Consider the following 22354-nt stretch of genomic DNA (forward strand, 5'->3'; position numbering starts at 1 on the left):
CACAAATCAGATTTGAAACACGGCAGAACGAATTCTTCGGCCGTGGCTGATAATTGTCTCAACACAGCGAGTTCTCATGAGATTGTTTTCTCCGATACCAAAGTACTATGCAAACCTCCCGGTTATTACCAAAGATTTGTCCATGAAGCCATCCAGATATACAAACATAGACACAACTTCAACCGAGAGGATGGTTTTAAATTAAGAAACCACTGGAAAGATCTTCTTTGGTTCTTTCGGTAAAGTCACGTAGAATGAGAATAAAATAATAAATTGATAAAATAAAATAACACAATCATATTCTCACGACGTTTCGGCCACAACACAAGCGGCCTTCATCAGGTGAAGGGACGAGACTGTCTGGAGGACAGCGCTGGAGTGAAAAAGCAACGCTCAGATCACGACCTTTAAGCTGTGTGAGAAGAAACAAAGCTGGAAAGATGTCATAAACCAAGTCAAAACTCAGCTACCTTATAAGCGCACAGCCTTTTTTTACCATTTTTCATTGCCCCCGTGCAGTGAACCACCGCTTCCCCCGAACCCTCAACATAACAAAAGACGGATTAACTTAGCCCCGTCGTCGTTCCCTGCTTGGCCCCTCCTCCCCACCTTAACCTGTATATCAGCTCGAGGGTTTCAGAGCCTCACCACTTGATGCAGCTATCTTGCTGTGACTGTTCCACCTGAAGACGGAAGCTTGTGTTGCCTCCGAAACGTCGTGATTTGATTGAGTTGTTTTCTTTTATTTTAATTTTATTTTATCTACGTGACTTTACCGAAAAAAAACAAAGAGTAGACAAGGACATATTCTCACTTTCATTGTAAATGAGATAATGGTGTAGACACTTACGTAGTCGCAGCATGTTCCTTCGCAAACAGCACACCAGATTCTCCAACTTGTATTTCCCGCACGCGATATCCTGTGCAAAAAACTCAGACGCGATTAACACTGAGATTTTTTTAAACAAATAATTTCGACGGCTGTCACGTTAACCCTGTTAGCGGTGGCAATAGTCATTCATTTCCCGTAAACAGACGCTGCTCCGCCGCATGCATTTCAAGAGTCCATATAAAACCCATAAGTGAATATTGATACAAAGTTGTTCCCAAGGCATGCAAGAGTGGCCGGGGATAGATCTGCGAGCAGCAAATAGCTCTGTCCACTTACCGAGAATTGCTCACAAATGCATTGATCGGCTTTTCTTTTTTACAAAACGCATCGCCGCCGCTTGCAGGCAATGTCTGAGATGATGGAGAGCCCCCTGCTTTAACCATGTGCTGCGTATTATGGCTTTTTAGCTTTTAAAATATACAGTTGTGTGTGTGCATAATAATAATAATAAACGCCGGTCTCAGCCTTGACGCGACACAATTTAGCCTGAAGGCAGTGAAAAGGAGTCGCGATCTTTCGCCCCCCTTTTACAAACGTCATCATGGGAGTTGGCGTTATGCCAGCCGCAGAGCTCCCGGGCCTGATGATAACTCCAACCCTCAACCACCAGCACACGAAACGTAATGTCATGCACATCCATCCACCCATCACGACGCCACCAAACTCGCCACGCGGTCCCGTGGGCAGCACAACGAAAACACACGAGGCCACGCTTTGCTTTCTCGGGTTTAGGTCGCCAAGCCGTGCACAGGACCGACTAAGCCCATACGCTAGAAAATCGAGAATTGGCCCAACTCGAGAAAGTACGGATCTCGCGCTGACTGCCGAAGGTTCATCCAAGCCGGCGAGACTCGCCCGCTAATTCATATTTACAATCCAGACATTCGTCAGCCGGTGTGCCAATTAAACACTCAAACCCTAAATTGGTACTGTAATTGCCAGGAGCATTTCGTTTGGATCAAAGACAACATTTTTTTTTAAACAAGTGAAATTGACTTCCTTTGTGATGCAGACAGCCCTAACTACAGTAATAGGCCTTCTGATAATACCCTAAATGTGATGGTAATCTGCGCAACTAGACGGACGCTGATAACAATAGCAGCACCACTTGGCGGGGGGAAACAACAGAAGGAGGGAGGAGTTGAGAGTGGTGCTTGTCCGTGCCAGCGGGGAGCGGTGGTGTAGCGGTCAGCGCTACACTGCACTCCGAATCTTCCCACCCCGAGTTTAATTCCCACTCACGGCCATCAACATCAGTGACGATGATCTAAACCGTTCCTGGGCTTCCCCGAGCTCGAATCGGCCTCAAATGAGTACCTGACGTCTTGTGTAAACATCGGCACTGGGGAGATAAAGACGGCCGGGCGTGGTGTTGGGCACCACCCCCCCCCCCCCGTGTTTCGTGGCGGTCTTCATAGGTGCTCGCAAACAGCACATTTATTTGGACGTACCGCATACATGATGTGAATATTTGAATTGCGTTCGCAAGTCGGATACATTTTTCGCAAGTACTGTACATATGCGGTACATTTCCATCCGTACGATGAACTTCACAAACAGTCGTGTCGTAGAATAAACGGCGCTTATTAGAACGACGGCGCAAGTGGATCGGAAAACCCATTCCGTCTACGTTCCTCTTCCTCCCCTCCCCTCCCTCCTTCCCTCAACTCTTGTACCTCCAGCCAACAGTTCTCATCCTGCAACCCCACCCCGCCCCACTCGTTCGCCTGCCTGCCTGCCCACTCTGCCGCTATTTCCCATGTTGCTGGGATCAGAATGCGGTGCTTTTGCCAGCGAGCGTACAGCAGGCACCTAAAAAATTATGAATGAGCTCAGCCCGCTAAGCGGCACGATGAGCTTGCCGAAAAGCATCCCGTGCTCAGCCCATTATCAGGACATGTGTGGTTTTTTTGTGAGAGCGTACTAAGTGGGTTTTTTTGTTATGGTCACTTGGCTCAGCTTGCTCGCTGGCGTGCGCTTGCGTGTAAAAAGATGTTTTTACGTAATGAACGGCGCACAGGCCTACCGTTTAAGCTGTCAATCTCCCGTCTGTCTGTCCGCTCGTCGGTTCGTTCGTCCGTTCTTTGACCTCGCTGAGCACAGAGGGACGTTATTCTGCACAGACTTTCGTCCGAAAGAAGTCCCGTTTGTGTACGTGTGTGAAAAAAAACTAAACTATTGTAGGTCGGTAATGAGTAACAGGTTTGTGTTATGCAGTGATTGTCGTATTGCGTGCGATGAATTTAGGGTCGCGGGACGTCATCGGCAACAAAAATTAAACGGAGAATTAAAAAAAAACGAGCCATGGAAAAATAAAACCCACAAAAAGCCTCACGTGCTTTGAAAGGTGGCTTTGTTGTTTTAGAAAACAGAACGGTGCTTTGATGTTAGGCGATCATTTCTTTTGAGGATCGCGTTTAAGAGAACGCCAGTGATGTGCATTTCGAGTTTGATTCCGTTTTGCGACTGGCGGTTACAGTTATGGGTAGTGATTTTGCTAGTGAGGTCAAATTGTGCGGTGTAAGTGTGGACGATGTAAGGGCACGCTTTTGATCATTTGCAATGGGGTAGTGATTTTCGTGGTTCAATTTCCCAAAATTGTCGTGCACAATTGAAACTGGATTAGCTGTATAGGAAAAGAAAACAAGCAAAAATAATCATTTCCATGCAAAGTTCAGTAAGCCTACATATCAAACAATCGTAATTATAGACCATCCAGGTATATCCACATGTTACGTGTAGAACAGAATGGACCAGCATTCGACGCATACTGGACAGTGAAAAGTGTACAAATAAACGCGGAGAGATGCACGCTTGGAATTACGCTGAGAGATGGGAACAGGAGGAACACGTGGATCGGAGACATCGCATTGACGGTTAAGAAAACCAAGTGGGCCAGAAAATGTCATTCGAAGGTTGGCACTGATAACCGAGTGGCAGCCAAAGGAGAGAACACGCCCAATAATATGGCCACCATGGCGATGGAACGACGAGTTGAGCTCATGCACAGGAGAAAGATGGATTGGCGGCATCCTGGGATCACGAGGAGATGGCAATGTGCTAAATACCCAACGAGATGCTGGTTTCCACACAGGACACCTGCCATTGTTCAGGCGTCCGTTTTTGGGGCCAATTTTAGAAAAGTGACGCCACAAGGCAAACTTTTTCCTGCCGATTCTTTTTTAATCGGGGGGGGGGGGGGGGGCGGGGATAAATTGTTACTGCTGCTCAGTCACCAAATTGCTTACAGCTGAGCCCAATAGCAACCTTCAGGGCCGCACAACAATTGTTGACGACCATTTCACGACAGCACTTCCGCGTCGGTGGCTCCGAGGAAACAAAAGGATGACGTCACTTACAGGCAGAACCTCCCTCCTATTGTCTCCACGTGCAGAGATCAATGTCATCAAGCAGCAGTGAGCCGAGCAAACGCTGGACCGGTTTCGACCTTCTAGGTTTTCATCAGTCATGCTTGGTTAAACAAATGCCGCTTGATAACACTGTCATGGAGAGCCAGTCGGGTGGTGGACTAAAGTTGTGGAGAAACGCAATACAGTTACGCTATTATATTAATTTCGCCATAGTCTATTGCAATGCGCAATATGATTTAAATAAAATTGCTGTTGTTGATGTTCTCAGCATGTAATTTCCCACCGCTGGGCAACGGAATCCCCAAATGTGTCTTCCATTCCCTCCTCTCCCCAGCTGCTTCTTGTCCAGCTGTGGCCCCCAAGCCCTTGGATGTTGTCTCAATGCTGCCATCTCTCCCGCTCTCTTCTTCACCTGCTTCTTTCGCCTTCCTCTCCGTATCCACTCCGCAGTCCATTATGTCTCCCGTCTCTCTCTCTCCGTCTCTCTCTCGTCCGTCGCTCACAAAGTCTCTTGGCCACCTCCGGTTCGCACAAAGGTCAACATACGCACACTCAATTTGGGTGACGGCACCAGACGTAAGGTCATGGTCGCATGTTCCCCACCGCATAACGTTGATACCGTGGGCTCGGGCTCGCCACGGCTCCATCGGTTTTCCGTCGGGATCAACGTTCGTTTCCCGCGTTCATCCGCGCTGACCGAGCGAAGCAAGAGTGGGAACATTCGAGCAGGAAAAGTGACCTTAAGGGCGCGGAGGTATAGAGGTGGCATCGTGGTTGAGTCGCTGCGGCGTACGGCGGCGGTTCTCAGGGTGGAGGTCATCCGGTGGCACTGGCGTGGTCGGTGACGCTCCTTCCTCGTGGTTCGCGGGGCTGCGATGTAGACGCAGGCTGATCCGGACAATACTGACCACGTTTGTACTTTTTTGTTTAGGGTATTCATTAACATTTTACTTTTGATATATATAATGAAAAAAAATGTAAGTTTGGTAAACTAACCTACCACAACCCTAAGATCTAAATGCCCCCCCACCCACCCATCCCCTCGCCTAAAAAATAAAAAAACTTTATAGCTGCGTAATTTTTATTCAGGGATTACAAATAAATAAAATGTCCTGGTATTTAGAGATAAGCGGCTGGGCGGTCCGCGGAAATGTTTTCATCGGGCCGAGGTGTCCGCAGGCTAAAAAAAAGTTTGAGAGACACTGCAAGTCCAGTTAAACAACAAGTAAACAATTTATCTCTGGTGAACTCTTCACAAACCACAAACTTTTGCTTCTACCCCCCCCACCCACTGTCCCCCGTTTCCCGCCTGCCCCCCCCCACCACCTTTTGCAAACATGCAAAAATGCTCCCATGCAGAGAGGCCACGTTTTGGCAGCTATTTTTAGTCGTGGATGGAGACGAGCCATCTCGCCGCCGAGTCGCAGTTTTGTGTTCGCTCGTAAAATACTGCTGGCGGGCGGAGGGGGAGGGACTGCGGTTTTGGTGAGTCGAGTGCCTTTAATGAGACCTTGGTATCATTAGAACACATGGGCAGTATTTCAACGTGCTAATTGTTTGTTTGGAGAGAGAAAAAAAACCCCAGCACAATTGTGCGTGTGTGTGCGCGCGCGTGCCGGTCGTCTCAGGCTCAAATGAGTGTCCGGTGCGATGTGTAAAACATCGCCGCTAGGGAGACAAAGGCGGTCGGGCGTGGTGTTGGCCACCCACCCCTTCGTTTGCCGTGTCGGCCTTTCATTGGTGCTCGCTAGCAGCACTTGTCCCGACAGTCTGCTAAGGCTACACGGGGGATCTTTGTCTTCGTGAAAGGTAAAGGTGCAGCTCTGAAATTACTCTCTCGTACCACTGCTATCAGAGGAGTGCTTCCCCCTGCAGTGGAGGCCCCTCTGTCACTGCTGACTCGAGAACGCTAAACAGAGCCCCCCCCCGGACCCCCTCCAGAGGTCACTTGGCCTACTCTTCCTCGCTGGCCTTGAAAGAGATGGAAGTAAACCACACCTCACACCGCCACACATGAACTGCCGATCGAACAGCTGAGCTCTTACCCGTGTATGCGGCAAGGCCTGCAGAGGTGGCCGGGGCTTCAAGGAAAACCTGCAACAATTTTGTTTCGCGTGCCTCGCCGGGAGATCGAACGGGCGGCGTCTGGACGCACGTCCAACGTGCCCGCCACTGGCGAGGTGGCAGCATCGTGTACGATTGATGTGCGTGTCAACACATATAGTATAAAGAAGTGTAACTAAATATATATTTATATTTCCTCACCGTTTTGGGGAAATGGCTGCGGGGGGGGGGTGTTTCCAAAGAAATAACAATTGTGATTTGAAAATTAAATAGAAACATCTGACAGCGTGGAATTATATGAAAAAAAAATATTCCCCTCCCTCTCTCCCTCTCTTCCGTAACTTGGCCTCTCCACATTCTGTATCCGACGGTTACCGCCCAGTGACCTCGCTCCAGCAGCTGCGGCCTCAGTGGCAAGCAGCTTCGATGGGGTGGGCGGCATCCCATGTGATGTCTCATCATCATCATCTTCTTCTTCTCTACGAATTACTGCGAGTTACAATTGTCCCCCCCCCAACTCCCCGCCCCAGCGCCGACACCACCACCACCAGCCCCGTCGGGTTTTTCTGTGTGTGTTTGCGTACGTGCGTGTGCACGTTTAAATGTTGATGTTAAAGAGAGGCAATAAAAACACGAACCCTCCGCGCGATGGGTTTTCTGAGACCACAAAGTGCAGAATGGTAAGAGTCCGTGAATCGTGCCGCACACACACACACAAGTTGCTGCTGTTGTACCAGCGCTGACGTGCCCTTCTCGACTCAGCTGCCCACTGGGTTAGCCACAGCGGACTTTCAAACCAGAGGGCCGCCCGTTTGTGTTGACGTCTCGGCGTGACAGTTTTAACTTTGCCGCAGAGTTTGTTAACATCCCCACGCCTCTCTCTGTCCACCCGGCGTTAGTCGATCGGCAGGTCGTGTGGTGAAGTAAAGTGTGGACACTCACAGCTCCTACATTACACAGAGACTTTCTGTAGCTCCCTCTATTTGTGGCACTTCTGCCAGCAGTGACTTGAGCAGGAAGTTTCATAGCTTTTCCTTGAGCTAAGCAACTGTAAGATTTCGATTTAAAGCTTTCGTGACTACAATGATTCATCTTCTTTGGTTCTTTCGGTAAAGTCACGTAGAATGAGAATAAAATAATAAATTGATAAAATAAAATATTATTGTGTTATTTTATTTTATCAATTTATTATTTTATTCTCATTCTACGTGACTTTACCGAAAGAACCAAAGAAGACAACTGTAAGATATTTACAGGCGGTTCGTGGCGCTCCGTCGAGGAGGAAGTTGACGTTTTCGGACCCTCTGCATGTAATGGATCAGGGCGGAATATGTCCCCATGGGCGAATGGTCCTTGCTTATTGCATTCGCAAATAAATACGTTCTTGGTCCATCAGCCTATGAGCATCCTCAAACAATATTATCCAGCAGCGTTTATTTACGCAAGGAAACTCTGGACCGATTTATGACATTGTGGGTCTCTTCAGCAAGAGTGAGGCTTGTTATACGAATGTGGCTGGGTTCGCAAGATGTTATTGGCAAGAGCACTCCACCAAAACTATGCCCCCCCCACCCCACCACCCTGTTCGACGCATTATTTGTGGTACTGCGTGATTGTATTTAGCCCCAGACTTGAGCCCTTGAGCCGAACCCTGGTCAGTGACAGTCCTCGCGTATGGCCCCGACAGCAGCAGGTGGCTGTAATGCCCCTGCAGGGGGAGAAGCAGCTCTGCGCCCAGGCGCGGCTGTCGGTGTCCGGTTCGCCGCGTACGTCCGTGTTCGCCCGTGGCCCCCCCTCCCCCCCCCCCCCCCCCCCCCCAGTAGCGGCGAGGGCCTCCAGGAACATGAGCTCTGCGAAAAATATTCCCCGCCACATGTTAGGGGAGGACGCGTTACGTAATTCCTTCACGTAACCGTCGCGATGTACGTGCGGAATGGCTGGCGAGCGAGCGAGCGAGCGAACGCACGCTGGCGGCATTACCGCATCGCGGGAGGATGTAACGGATGTAATGTTTCAGTTGTGTTCACCCGTGAATAATTAAAGGTAATGTTTGGGTAGGTTAGAGCTCGGTAGATGGACGGGTGCACCGTGTGTGCGGAGTTGTACGACAAGAGACATGCCGAGGCAATGAAGAAACTGAGAAAAGTCCAACATATTCTCCTTCCGCTGGCCACCGTTGTTTGGAACTTCCCTATTCCCCCAGCCTTCTATCCTGTTGACTCCCTGTCCCTGCTTATTTGCATCATCTCGCCTAAATGTGGTCAAATTCAGACGTGACATGAATCCCGGTTGTATTCCATTCCGTTGTGAGTTTCACATTTGAGTAAAACATACTGTGGCTGTAGCATTTGACTAATCAATTAAATGCTATGAGCATGCGTTGCATTTCAAACCGAAACATGCAAAGCAAACTTTAATTTCCCACGGACAGAATCCTCCTCTGCTGCGTTCCTGAAAACTCGATGCAGTTGTATATGCAGCATTGTGTGTCTGTTACCAATGCACGTAGCGTATTATTATTTCAGTCTCATCTGCCAAAAAAAAGCACTCTGCATATTAACTATCGTGGGTACGCATGAAACCTTTTCGCTGATATCACGCACTTACGTGCTAAATACACGCATGAACGATGAGCGCTGTCGCGTGTATTTGGGGTGCCACGGTTGCGATGTGTTTATTATCTTGCCTGCTTTGCAGGAGGTCGTGGGTTTCATCCCGACCCCGACGACCTGTATATGTGGAGTTTGCTTGTTCTCCCCGTGGTCGTGTGGATTTTTGCACCCGGGTCCTCCGGGTTTTCCCGCCACATTTAAAAACGTGCGTTGCTATAAATTCACGCACGGTGATCCATTTCGTTGACCTATCATTTGCGGCCTGGTCGCTTCTGGTAAAATTATTTTTAAAAAGCTGTATTTTTTTCGGTGCAGAGAAGATTAAACTGTGAAGGTTGAATAGTTCAGTTAGGGCATTGACCTGCATCTAAATCGTGAGCGTCAGTGCAACACAACACGCAGTGCTCACTGAAATCGACATCTGTTGTTCACGTGTGTGAGTTGTTTGGTGTGCAGTGTGAATCTTTTCAGGAAAGATGCATTTCCCAACGAATGGGACATCTCACATTTCCGTAGTGAGCTGTAAAAGCTCAGAACATGTGTGCTTTTTTGGGAACCTACCACCGCAATGGCCTTGGGTCGGTGTGATGTTAGTTGTTGAGCTGCCACGAAATCATCGATCGAAAATAAACCCTTTAACTGCCTTTTCCGCTTAACAAACACTGCCCTGTCAATAAACAAAAATGTTATGACGATCAATTACGTGGCATTGCCCTTGTTCCGGGCAGAAGAAAAAAAACATCGAACGTTTTCAAACTCTGGTGTGAGTGAGATGCACTTTAACGCTGTTTGGTAAGAGACGTGGTATATATTTCAATACCGGTTGCTGTGCACAGACCCCAAAAGGCCCAAACACCTCAAGCAGCCAGCAACAAATGTCGCCATTGGAGGTGTGATAGATGGGTTATGGTTCCCGTTATCGTTTGTATGTGACCGTGGAGCATATTCTACGGGAAATTTCTGAAGCGTCAATGTTTTGCACCTTCATAACATGGGTTCAATACCCCGCGTTTGGGGGACCTCCAGTGGAGGCTTTTCCATTAGCATTGGCATGAACAAGCATTTGCTGCAGGGCTTTACCTCTTGTCTGGCATGACATGCAAAGGAGCGGTGATCTGGAATTTCGGTAGGAATGTTTCCGCGGAAATTCTTCCTTAATAGAACCGAGTGTTCTCTTTTTCATTCTCTTTATTTATGGGGTTTTTTTCCCTTTCCCAAAGTAGTTCAATTTACAACAACAAAAATAAAAAAGCTAATTATGTTTAATTAACGTACAGCTCACTCTTCGTATCTGTAATTATTTTTGCTAAGTAAACTGTTTTGACTGCTGTGTTTACGGCGCTATGTAGGCGGGCCATGAAGAGATACAATCACTGACATCATACTTGCCCGTCATTATCCTCTTGGCCACTCACTTGCATTTCTTGCGATAAAAATGTTTCCTTTATCAAGACTTGCGGGGCGGGGAGGAGGAGGGCGGGCAATCTACGAAACAATCCCGCATCGGTGAATTCGAAAAGCAAAACGCTGCGTTTATCAAGTTAAGCGGTGACCGGTGATATGCGGTCCTCGCCGCCCGTGGGACAATGACTCGTCTCAGAACGGACATTAAACAACAGTCTGTTTACAGCACACAGGCCTAATAGGCGTATAACGTTTCACTTTCAAATCCAAGAGCAAACTGGAGCTTTTGTGGTTTAATTGAGCAGGTTTCCTTTCACTCCCCCCTCCTCCCCTCCCCCCCCAGCTTTCCCTCTCCTCCAAAATAATATTTCTTTTCTGCTTTTTTTTTATTATAATTTCGGCATCCGCTGGGCACAGCGAACGTAGGTCTCTGGTTTAAATTATCCCCTTTCCTTCCTGTCTCCGAACGCTTTTTTTTTTTGCCGGGTTGCATTCCACCGCGCTTGCACCGTACAAGAGCCACACGTTCCCGGGCGCAAATTCCGCCGTTCGGCAAAAGCTGTTACGAGCCCGGCGACGGAAAATAACCTTTTTGTCGCTCGCACACCGCGTGCGCGCACGCACACACAGAGAGAGAGAGCGAGAAAGCGAGGAGACTTGGCAGCCTCTGGGCGTGATTCCACCGCTTGGCTATCGGCGTAAGCGCCCGCTGCTCGTTTCCTGCCTTAGGTGAATGCACGGCCTCTGAGCGCTCGCACATGCACACGCGGTCGTGCCACAACAATAACAGCCTTTGTTGGGGGGACCGGTGAAAATAACACAGAGCCGTGATTCAAACATTACTCTGTGCATTGTCCGCGTGCTTTTTTTTATTCAGGTGTTTCTTTCGGCGGTGACTAAAAGAGACAGGTATTATTTATATACTAATACGTGAATAATATTCAGCCCTTTGTCAATTCACTTCTGATACGATAGGCCTTCCCAGCCACACGGATTCGGTCATCGTTGGTTGTTTGTGCATACTTCACCACACTGGTCATTGCTGATTTAAGGCACAGTCTGAACGATATCCCGTCTCTCGGTGTTATCGTTCACGCTGAGCCTTTGTCGCAGTATTCTCAAAACGTGTCAGAGGCCACACCACACGTTATCATGACCACTCTCGCATTCGCCTCTGTACCTAATCGCGTGTCTCAGGCCTCGTTGGGCATCATAGCGTCGACGCGACGCCAAGCGCCGGGGAGGATGAACCGCCGCGGTCCCCCGTGTTTGGATTCGGGGGTATGCCGGCAGAATTCCAATTCAAGATGCACGGCGATGTTCGGCGCAGGGTGTCGGATGAACCGACGGGAAGGGCGAGCGAGCGAGCGAACGTGTTGCCTGATGTGTCGCGTAAGTGGACTCGGGTTACTAACGTCACGGGCTGGGTTCCGTGGCCTGTAATGCACGGGGAGCCTCGGGAGTGCATGCGAGGCTTAGTGGCCTCAATCTAAAAGCTGTGCTCTGTGAATGCTTCGTCGGACGGAGGCGCAGACTTAAGTCTTGGCGTGGAATGTTTGCTCGAGTAATCCTCATTCCAGACACGTCGGACATCTTTGCCTCTGCTGCTCGACACCCAGTTGGGGTCGCCGTTGCGCCGGCGGTGATTCGGAATCTTCCACTAAAAGTGTTAACCACCAACCCCCTCCCACCCACCCCACCTGTATTCCACTCCCCGTGGTGATGGTAACTCGGGTGCGCAACGTCTGAAACACCGCGATTAAAATTTGTACGGTGCGAACTCCATGCCACACGCCGTGCTCGATATTCATGCAAGTGACGCGTCGCAGAAAATCGTCGACTCGTGTTCAACTAAACGCAGCGGACGATGAGAGCGCACGCCAAATGAACAAGAACGGCCACGTGCCGGTGTGTGTGTGTGTGTTTTTTTGTTGGTTTGGAAAAAAAACAATGCCGCCGTTAAAATGTGCGAGCCGTGTGTTTGATCGCGATGGATTGTTTGCGCGCAGATGTTGCTCTCTTGTTTTGGCTCCGATGCACCACCCCGACCGTTCGAGTTATGTTGTTATGCCATTAAGCAACGGGCACGTCGGGATATACGTCAAAAACGGGTACGTTCGAAACGATACAAATTGAGGATGAAGCAAGTGGACTTCACGTGAATGCTTGTGCGGTAGTCGTACAGAATATAAGTTAGTACTGCTTAACTATGCCGCAGATATATAACAATACAACACATGGCAATTCATCAGGTTCCTATTCCTTTTCATGCAAATACAAAACAATAATTGCATACCTGTCAACCCATACGGTTTAAAAAATGGGACCTTTTTGCCAGTATTTTGAGTGAAAAATTCCTTGAAAAAGGTTTTTGTTTGGTGTTTGAACATCTTAACACCTGAAAATGTTTGATTTAAAGCTTTCTTGACTGCAGTAATTCATATTCTTAGCTCTTTCGGTAAAGTCACGTTGAAGGGAAACAATAAAATAATAAAATATATATAAAATATATAACAATATAAATATATATTTTATAATAAAATATATGTAAAACAATATATTTTATAATAAAATATATATAAAACAATATAAATATAAACAATATAAGTATATAATATAAATATATTGTTATATATTATTATTTTATTGTTTCCCTTCAACGTGACTTTACCGAAAGAGCTAAGAATATATTTTAACACCTGCTTTATTGCCAGAAAAGGTAAAACCTATTGTTATTTTTCCATACGGTTTACCCTGTATTCTTGTACAGGAAAATTGAGCTTTGAGGTCCATACGGCATAAATCCGATTCAATACGGGCAAACATTGACTTTTTATCAATTTTTTTTCTCCCTTGTGATGTGACTTTGTCGGATGAACGTTGAGATTTCTAAGGGCACGGGGTGGCCAATAAGGTCTGAATAGGTCTTTAATAAGGTGGGCACTGATCAGGGGTTGATAGGTATGCAAATGTTATATAAATCGGGCCTTGCAACCTGTAATGTCTGTGGCATGGAGCTGCATTTTAAGCCGTAACACAGGCTCCCAAACAGACACACATTAATTAATACAATTTTAAAAGGAATGTTTCAAACTCCTTCCGTTGCGTTTGTGTTATTAGATTTTTTTTGTGCGTGACCCTGTTATTAATTATTTAAAAGCACTGTGTGGATATTTGGACGACGATGCTGCTGCTGCAGCTACATGCTGGGCTGCATTTGCAAACTGCCTCCAGAAGTCTGCCCCCCCTCCCACCCCAGTCTCCTCACCCTGATGGAATATGGCAGTGCTGCTCTGTTGCGATGGCCCTCTGACACTGTCGGCTCCTCGCTCCAGCGAGAGCAACAGCCACCGACCATCGAAGGGCGTCAGTCTGCCGGACTATTGATTTCGCGTTGCCCCCTTGTTTTTTTCAAAGTAAGTTAAAACATTTTTTTTTCAAGAAACCCAGAACACGGACATCGCAGAGGGACGTGCAAATGACGAACATGCGGTCTCAAATAGGGGGGGGTGTGGGGGTGGGAGGTTGGTGTCTGGAGGCACTTGGGCTCTCACTGACTTACCCACGGTAGGATGCAACGATCGGGAAGCAGCAGATTAACGGGGAAGCGAAAGAAGAGTGGAAGAGTGGAAGGAAGGGGAATAATGTAACCAAACAAAGCAGGAAACAGAGTAACACAAGGGGCCGTGTCGGGGTTTATATCCCCTCTTATTTTGCTCCCCCCGGAGCGGTCGTCGTCAGGTGCTCGCTGCAGTGTTTCGGTGTCCAGGAGTCCATCCCCCTCTCCCCGGGCCCCTTCTCCCGATGTTCCGGGGTTCAGTAGAAACGGGGAGTGTTGTACCCCCGCTTAACGAGCCGCGCGCGCCTCTCCGCCTATCCCGTCGGCATCGTCTGCGACGCCTGCAGCAGGTGTCAAGAGGAGCCTTGAGAGAGCGCGGACGCGGCTACCGTTGCTCCGATACACGCGCGTTTTAAAACGGGCACTCCTGCTATCAAATCGTTCTATATATCTATATAACATTTTATATAATTTGAAAACTGATCTTCAATCGTCTCACCGAATTTAAGCGAACGTAATATGTGATGTAACGCTTGAATGCAATGTGGGGGTTGGGTGTGAATGGGCAGTTTGTTGGGACGCTGAGCTGTCAATCCGGTGATCTGAGTACAATTCCCGGCTACGGTTGACATCAACGGTGAGTGATATCTGAGCCAGTCCTGGGCCTCTCCTCCTCCACCAACCTGCACTGACCAGCGTGGTGAAATATGGTCACAATCTCCACGACTGGAATGGCATGGAGAGGCCTTCGTCCAGCAGTGGATTGACAAAGGCTCTAAATTATTATTAGACATCAGGTAGTTAGTTGTGCAAATGAAGATTTAAAAAAAAACATGGTGAACTCGTGCATGAGAGTTCAGTGAGCTGTGCCAAGGGGTGTGCTACACTTTGTGAAAACGTTCAGGACCACAGGCAACCCATCAGTCTCTGGCTTTGTGGGGACTCCGGTGTTATTACTCCGCTGGTCTCGTCCTCCGGTGGATGTGGCTTGCAGCTGCATTTGCGTGGGCAGGCGGCACTTGTCAGCCCTGCTGGCTGCAACCCATGTCGCCTGGTGTGCTGGTGCGGTGGAGACTCAATTTCCAAGGAGCTGGTGGTCTGGCCACATGGTTGGTGCGTTGTGTTGGTGGTGAGAGTGGCAGTGACGACGGTGGGTTTGTCGGAGAGGAAGTATGAACCCATCAACCTGAGTTGCATTCCTGGCTATAGCTAACATCAGTGGTAATTGATATCTGAACTGGTCTTGAGCCTCCTCTGTGTTGACGCAGTCTTAAATGAGTACTGCACCTGGTTTGGCGTGTAATTATAAGCACTGGTGCTGACCTCACCGCGCCCTCGTGTGCCGTGTCGACCTTCATAGGTGCTCGCTAAAAGCACACCCTGTCTCGGCTACATGGGGGAAGATGGTCCGGTGGTGATGATGGTGGTGGCCCCTCACTTGGTGTGGCGGTGTCGATCATAGCTGCTCACTTGGCAGCGGTGCTGGCCTCGAGCTTGGTGGCAGCGGCAGTGGTGACGGTGGTGCCGGGTTTGTTGGGATGCAGGAGGCTCCGTGCGCGCGCGAGAATGAGCAACCCCCCCCCCCCTACCGGCAGCCTCTTGTCGTTTTGTAGATTCTGTGCCGTCTGGAGAGAGTGGCGGGTCGGGAGAGACCCTTCGTGACCCTGAGCAGTGCAAGTCCCGACAAACGTCGGCAAAGCAAAATGGCAGTGTGCGATCGCCCCCCCCCCCCCGTCCTCCTCCCCCCCCCGTGAAATTGTTCGAGGTCAGGGTTATAAAAGAAATAATTTCGAGAGAATATTTGTACTTGAATAGTTTAGTATTACGTTTAAAAATCGCAATAATTTTAAAATGTCTGCCGAGTGTGCTTCATATCCCTCCGCAAATCTAAAGGGTTGACCAGGACCATTCTTCGTAATGTGTTAAAATACAAAAGGGAATGAGTGAGTTTCCACTTGGCTCGTGACATCTAATAAGGAACAACATTTTGACATCCCGCTATTGCATTCGTATAATTTGAAGCGATTCGTGTATTTGGAAAACGAGCCAATTTCAATAATGCTTTTTCTTTACAACGAGAGATGATGGAACCTCATAAAACGATAATCTTTTATTTAATTTTACTATCATGGTACCAGACATTTTCACTACTATGCAATGATACACGGATCCTTATGGAACTCTAGGCTTTTTTTCTCTCTCTTAGATCTGTATGCGTCCTGCCGTCTGCAATAGTGAGCGGTATATCTTTTTGCAATGAAAAGCGATTGCTCGTAAGAACTCAACCCCCACGATCAAATCGTTCTGCCCGCAAAGACGGCAGAGTGGCGCGCTTGTTAACACCCGCGCCTCAAAGCAAGACGAGCCTGTGTTAGACTCCCGGCTTTCTGTGTGAAGTTTGAATGTTCTCCCTCCGTTCTGCATGCATTTCCGCTGGGTTTTCCAGTTTCCTCCCGTAGTTGATAAAAACACAACGCGTAACTGCGTTGGCCAAAAACATGCCAATGGTTGAAAACAATGACCTGCGAATGACTCTGTTGGGGTTCAACGTGGCAACGTCACCCCCCCACCCACCCAATGAAAGAATAAAATATAAACTTGACAGGACCCTCCTGAAGAAGAGTCTCGAGACTCGGTGTGACACTGCTGGGTTAACAAAGCGTAATTTAGCACAATGCATCCGATACCAATCACTTTCAGAAGCTAAGTGGGAGTTGAGCTAGTTCAGCGCTTGGATGGGAGATCTGCCTGGGAATGCTGCTCCCAGGTGGTGTGTGTAGGCTCAGGCTGCAATGTGGGCCCGGATATTGCAGTACAGCATTTGGATTCTTGAATTTAACTGCGTGGAACGTTGCGCGCGTCACCCTCTCCTATGTCCGTGGGTTTTCTCCAGCTTTCCTCGCACGTGAAGCCGCATAATCCTCCTTCGTAATACAACGGAGCAAACATCGCAATGTAGCAGCCCCACCCACCCTCGCCCCCCCCCGCTCCCCCCCCCAAAAAAATATAATCTTGAGCCACAGTGAGGGTTCTCCTGGGAAAATAATGTTCATTTCTTGAAAATTATTTAAACCTAGGAATTTCTGAGCATTGGTCCTCATGGACACACAAAGGAGAATTCGAACGTCGCATTGATTGGAGCCGTCCATGAACTCGGGCTGCACTTTATCTGTGTTTGAGGATCGCAGTCTGAACGACCTGCTCCGTGGTATATCTCGCGTTGGTTGAGGTACAATGAAGGCGTCTGCATTCCTTTGATTTTCTGTCAGGGGATGATTCATGGCTGGGTTACAAAGTCACCTTTCACTGCTATGGGCGTACACGCACACAAAGACCTCCCGTATAGCCTTTTAAAGACTGTTGGGGCAAGTGCTGTTAGCGAGCACCTATGAAAGCCGGAACGGCACACGATGGGGTGGGTGGCCAGCACCACGCCCGACCGCCTTTGTCACCCCAGTGGCGATGTTTACACATCGCACCAGATACTCATTTGAGGCTGAGTCGACCTAGCGGAGGCCCAGGACCGGTTCAGATAATCGTCACTGGGTGTTGGCCGTGAGCAGGAATCGAACCCGGATTTGCCGGGTTCGTAGTGCAGTGCGCTAACCGCTACACTCCCGCTCCCCCCCACACACACCACACACGTACGCACACACACACGTACGCACACGCACAAACACGCACACAGGCATGTGCACTATCATTTACTGATGGCATGGGACAAGCACTTGCTATGTCTCTGATATAAATGGGCACAATGTACAACCTAAACCCTGCTGTATGTCCCGGTATAATGTCTCATTGAGTCAGCTTGGCTTTAAACAATTTATAAAATAAGACATTTCCCAGGCATATCTTCGAATTGGTCTGATATTCATAACTTCAATAAAATCATTAAAAAAATTGCATCTGGGCGAGGTTAAGTGGCACACGTGCCAGCCTCGTTTGGCTCGGAGAATGAAGTCCTGAAAATGATAACGGGTTGTGCCCACGACCAAATATCACCGAGAACGCACCCATAGCTTGGATATGGCTCTGACGGTCGACCACCATGTATAACAGGCCATTGTATGATGCGGGGCTATGTGGTAGGCAGCTTCGGGCAATGTAGCAAAATCCATTGCTGTGCTGTACTTCTATGTTTCCCGCCTTCAACACACCACCAACGCGTACTGACCAGCAAAATCCAATACCTGCCACCATGTACATGGCGTGGGGGGAGGCCCTCAATCCAGCAGTCCAGCAGTAGATAAACAAAACAAAGGGCCGTAGATGTACGTGTATAACATGCATGTGTGTGACACGTGATGCCTGTGGAACGCTGTCATTGACGGCTGCCACCCACCCACCTCACCCACTCCTCCACTAGCAGGCCCTCCCTTCTGGACCCACCCTGAGAAGATGGACAAGCGTCTTCACGCCGTGCCCGCCGCGAACACCGTCAAGTTCCGCTGCCCGGCCGCAGGGAACCCCCCTCCTGTCATCCGCTGGCTCAAGAACGGCCGGGAATTCCGCAGCGAGCACCGCATGGGCGGCATCAAGGTGAGAGGCGTTACGACGGGAAATGAGGCGGGGAGACGGCAGGGGGACGGCGCTCGCTTGGGGGGGTGGTGGTCCGAATTCTAATGTGCGGTTTTTAGGGTGGGGATTTACATCGCGTCTGGGATGTGACCGCACGTCAAGACCGCCGTGCGGGAACGCTGGGCGTGTTTGTGTTACATCGAGAGAGGCGGTCTGTCGTCGGAAGAAGGAGGAAGAGAAAAGCCACAGTCTTGAGCCTCTGAACGGGGAAAGGTCTTGAGCGTGGGAAGGGCATCGATGGCAATGGGTGGCCGGAGTTGCAGCTTACGCGAGCAGCAGAGAAGAACGATTGACCGCTCGCCGAGCAAACGTTGACCTGGGGGGTTGGGTGCTCGAGCAGAAAGTGCACTGAGCATCTTGAAGGGCGATCTTGAAAATAATCTGGCTTTGAATCGGGAGCCAGCTGAGGGACTGGAGGAGTGGGGTGATGTCATCTTGTTTTGCCGATGAAATTCGATGTTTGTTTCTATGTGTTTGGGAGTGGTGGCGTAGTGGTTGGTGCTACGAATCCGAAGGCTCTCTGGTTCAATTCCTAGCCAATAACGCTCATTCTAAATTAGTATACAATCCATTCATTCCTACATGTTTTGCTTTGTGTAGTGTGTTCATTGTCAGAACCAGGGTGGCAAATGCCGCTGGAAGTGATACCTGCCAAATTGCCCCCTTGTTCCATGCTCTCTTTAATAGGGGCTCACTTACACGAACTTGTCCCTGCAGTCGTTAAAAATGAATAAGGGATCCCTGTCTAGTCTCGGTGTGCTCACGCTTATTTTTGGCCAATAAAACGGAGCTGGAAACGACGACTAGTTGGCACACAATGGTGAGCAACATCCGCCTTCATCCTCGCATAATGAAACAAAACATTAACATTCAGCACGTGGCACGCGGGCTTTAAATTTCATTACTGGGCCAGCTGCCGTCAGGCGAGCCAGGCTGATAGCGGTTACCGAGTGGCATTGTCTCTCCGCGCGCGCGGGCTCTCTGGCATCGGACACGGCAAGGTAACCGAGAGGACACGAGACAACTGGCGATGACGGAAGGCAGCCGAGGACAGAACCACGCCCTCTGTGGCGGCGATGACAAACGTCTGGCAAACCGCCGACATCTGCTCGTCTCAGCATTAATCCGGCTGTCCCATTACACGAGCAAACAAACACTGGGCCGGCCGTCCCCGGCGACATTGACCCGCCCGCGAGGTGACCACGAGGCCCGGTGATGGATGGCCTGTCGCGAGCGGCCAAATCAATCGCGGTTCGTCTCATTGCTCGCGCCGCCGGCCGCGGGCCTCTCGGAGATCCGCGGCGCTGCGAGAAACGTCGCCGCTTCGGTGCCCTCCGTGGTTGGCGAGATGTTAACTGCCTCGCCTGGTATGCAGGAGGTCGCCGGTGCGATCCCGACCCTGACGCCTGCTGCTGTATATTTGGAGTTTGCCTGTCTCTCTCTCTCTCTCCCCGTGGATTTTTTTCCGGGTCCTCTGGCTTTTTCCCTCCATGTTTAGAATCATGAGTATTGGCTGCTATGCATTTCCACGTGATATGCCACTTCGTTGAGCTATCATTTGTGGCCAGGTAGCTTATGAAGAAGAGCTACAAAGCTCAGTGGGCCTTACCCTGCTAAAATAAAAAAAAATGTTTTTAATAGTTAAGTATGTTGTGAAGAGGCTCCCGAATGCCGCCCCAGTTGTTGTGCGAAAGCGGTCGGTCAGAGCGACGCGAGGAGGCACCTGCAAGTTGGGCAGGTAACGCTGCACCATCGTTAGTCTTGCTTTGGGTGCGGCGGTGCTCAGGTGTAAGCTAATACCTGTGTCTCAAGCCCAAACACAATAATATATATAATTGAGTGAAAGGCTCGAATGGTTTTTTTTAATAACCGTCTGTTATATTGCTCCCTTTGGCCTATGCTTGATTTACCCAATTTATCTCCCACTGCCGCAGGCACTTTCGGTCACGTGTGCGCAATCACACAAGGCGGCTGTGAACTCGACGGTCAATGAATAGTGTCAATATTAGTGATGGTCCTCGCCGTGCGATATAAATAATTTTTATTAGATTTTTATATTATGTGGCGAGACAACGGTGCGGGTTGGTGGTGCACCGCGCTCTGAACCCAGCGACCCTCCCAGCCACGGCTTACACCTCCGATGAGCACGGTTTGCTACGTACAGTGCGAAAGAAGTTCGAAATACATGCATGAGTAGCGAGCGATAGCTGAACTGGTCCTGGCCACCATTGCCCCCATTCACCAAGAGGCACTGAATTATCTTGGTGGCGTTTGATCAAACAAATCCCTATGACCGACGTGGAGTGGAGAGGCTTTCATCCAGCAATATAGATTGTAAATAGTAACAAGTCGTGAACTTTGGTTGACAGACGTGGGTCGTGCAGTTTAACACGTAGTAGGCTTTTACGACCAATATTTTTCATAATGAAGATTTTTTGGGTTAGATCGCGTAAGCATAAATGTGTCCTAAACCTCGACCACCCGACACAGCCAACTGGAAATGGATTTGTCACGTAAACATAACGCCAATAAGTTATTACTTCAGCCCATCGGTGTGTTGGAGTGTAAATCCACAACATTTATAATTTGAGTAGAACCGTGACGTTTCGCTGGTAATTACATCCAGCATCATCGGGCGATTTACCAGAATATTGAAGGGCTGTACGTCCGCGTACACAGATCTCGATTGACGCGCCGCTCTTGCTGTTGCCGTGTGATTCATCGCAGCTGAGGCAGCAGCACTGGAGCCTCATCATGGAGAGCGTCGTGCCCTCGGATCGCGGCAACTACACGTGCATGGTGGAGAACCGCTACGGCTCCATCAACCACACCTACCAGCTGGACGTCGTGGGTGAGAGCCCGTCACCACGCCAGGACGCCACGGCACCCCACCTTCCGCACGTTGAAGGCGGCGGAAGGTGGGGTGCCATGGCGGATAGATGTTAACCCCCCTCCTCGCCTGGTATGCAGGAGGTCGTGGGTTCAATCCCGACCCTGACGCCTGCTGCTGTATATTCGGAGGTTGCGTGTTTTCTCTCCCCGTGGTCGCGTGGATTATTCTCCGCATCCTCCATGTTTTTCACTCCACTTTTAGAATCAGCGTTCGTTTCGAGTATTTGGCTGCTATACATTTCCGCGAGTTGATAAGCCACGTTGTTGAGCTATCGTTTGTGGGCAGGTAGCTTCTGGAAAAGAGCTACATAGCTCAGTGGGTCTTACCTGGTGAAATAAAAATAGTTAGCTTTAGGCCAAGACGAACTCTCTCTTCCTGTCAGTTTCTTTTTTCCTCCGATCGTTTTGTTTCCGGCGTCTGCGTGGCCCTTGGCCCGGGCCCGTGTTTGATTTAAATGTGAATGGTTTTTTTCTACCACCCGCTCAGAGCGCTCGCCGCACCGGCCCATCCTGCAGGCCGGACTGCCGGCCAACAAGACGGCGGTGCAGGGCAGCGACGTGGAGTTCCATTGCAAAGTGTACAGCGACGCGCAGCCCCACATCCAGTGGCTCAAGCACGTGGAGGTGAACGGCAGCAAGTTCGGCCCCGACGGCTCGCCCTACGTGCAGGTCCTCAAGGTGAGGTGGCACCGCCGTTGTCGTCGTCGTCGACGTCGTGCGATCGTTGAGTGACGTCGTCGCGTTAAGTGGCATCCTCTGAATTTTTGTTTTGAAATCCCTCACTACTTTGTCGATGTGTGAGATTTTGGTTTTGCTCCGAATGAGATTTCCGTATCACAGGTGTCTCTTGCAATAGCAAGATTTGTCTCAATGTGCTCACGTGTGACGTCTCAAGTGTCACGCGCATCCCTTTTTCAATCCACTGCTGGATGAGGGCTTCCACACCGTCGTTGCAGTATTTAGGGATCGTTGTCTCTCC

At 49.4% G+C, this 22354-nt stretch overlaps 1 protein-coding gene across 2 annotated transcripts in view; it reads left to right on the top strand.

The window, feature by feature from the left end:
* The window catches only part of FGFR2 (fibroblast growth factor receptor 2), a 63698-nt gene that overhangs the window by 20802 nt on the left and 20542 nt on the right, over nt 1-22354 (top strand). Inside the window, exons 3-5 of one of the 2 annotated variants that reach the window (XM_032952317.2) lie at nt 18272-18444; nt 21211-21334; nt 21863-22053. In XM_032952317.2, the coding sequence (XP_032808208.1) occupies nt 18272-18444; nt 21211-21334; nt 21863-22053 (488 nt within the window). The remainder of the gene's footprint in view (nt 1-18271; nt 18445-21210; nt 21335-21862; nt 22054-22354) is intronic. The other variant, XM_032952319.2, reaches the window with a different exon arrangement.

The sequence above is a fragment of the Petromyzon marinus genome, chromosome 11, assembly GCF_048934315.1.
Source record: "Petromyzon marinus isolate PM22_M1 ecotype Great Lakes invasive population chromosome 11, UKy_Petmar_22M1.pri1.0, whole genome shotgun sequence".
In the NCBI taxonomy this organism is placed as follows: Eukaryota; Metazoa; Chordata; class Hyperoartia; order Petromyzontiformes; family Petromyzontidae; genus Petromyzon; species Petromyzon marinus.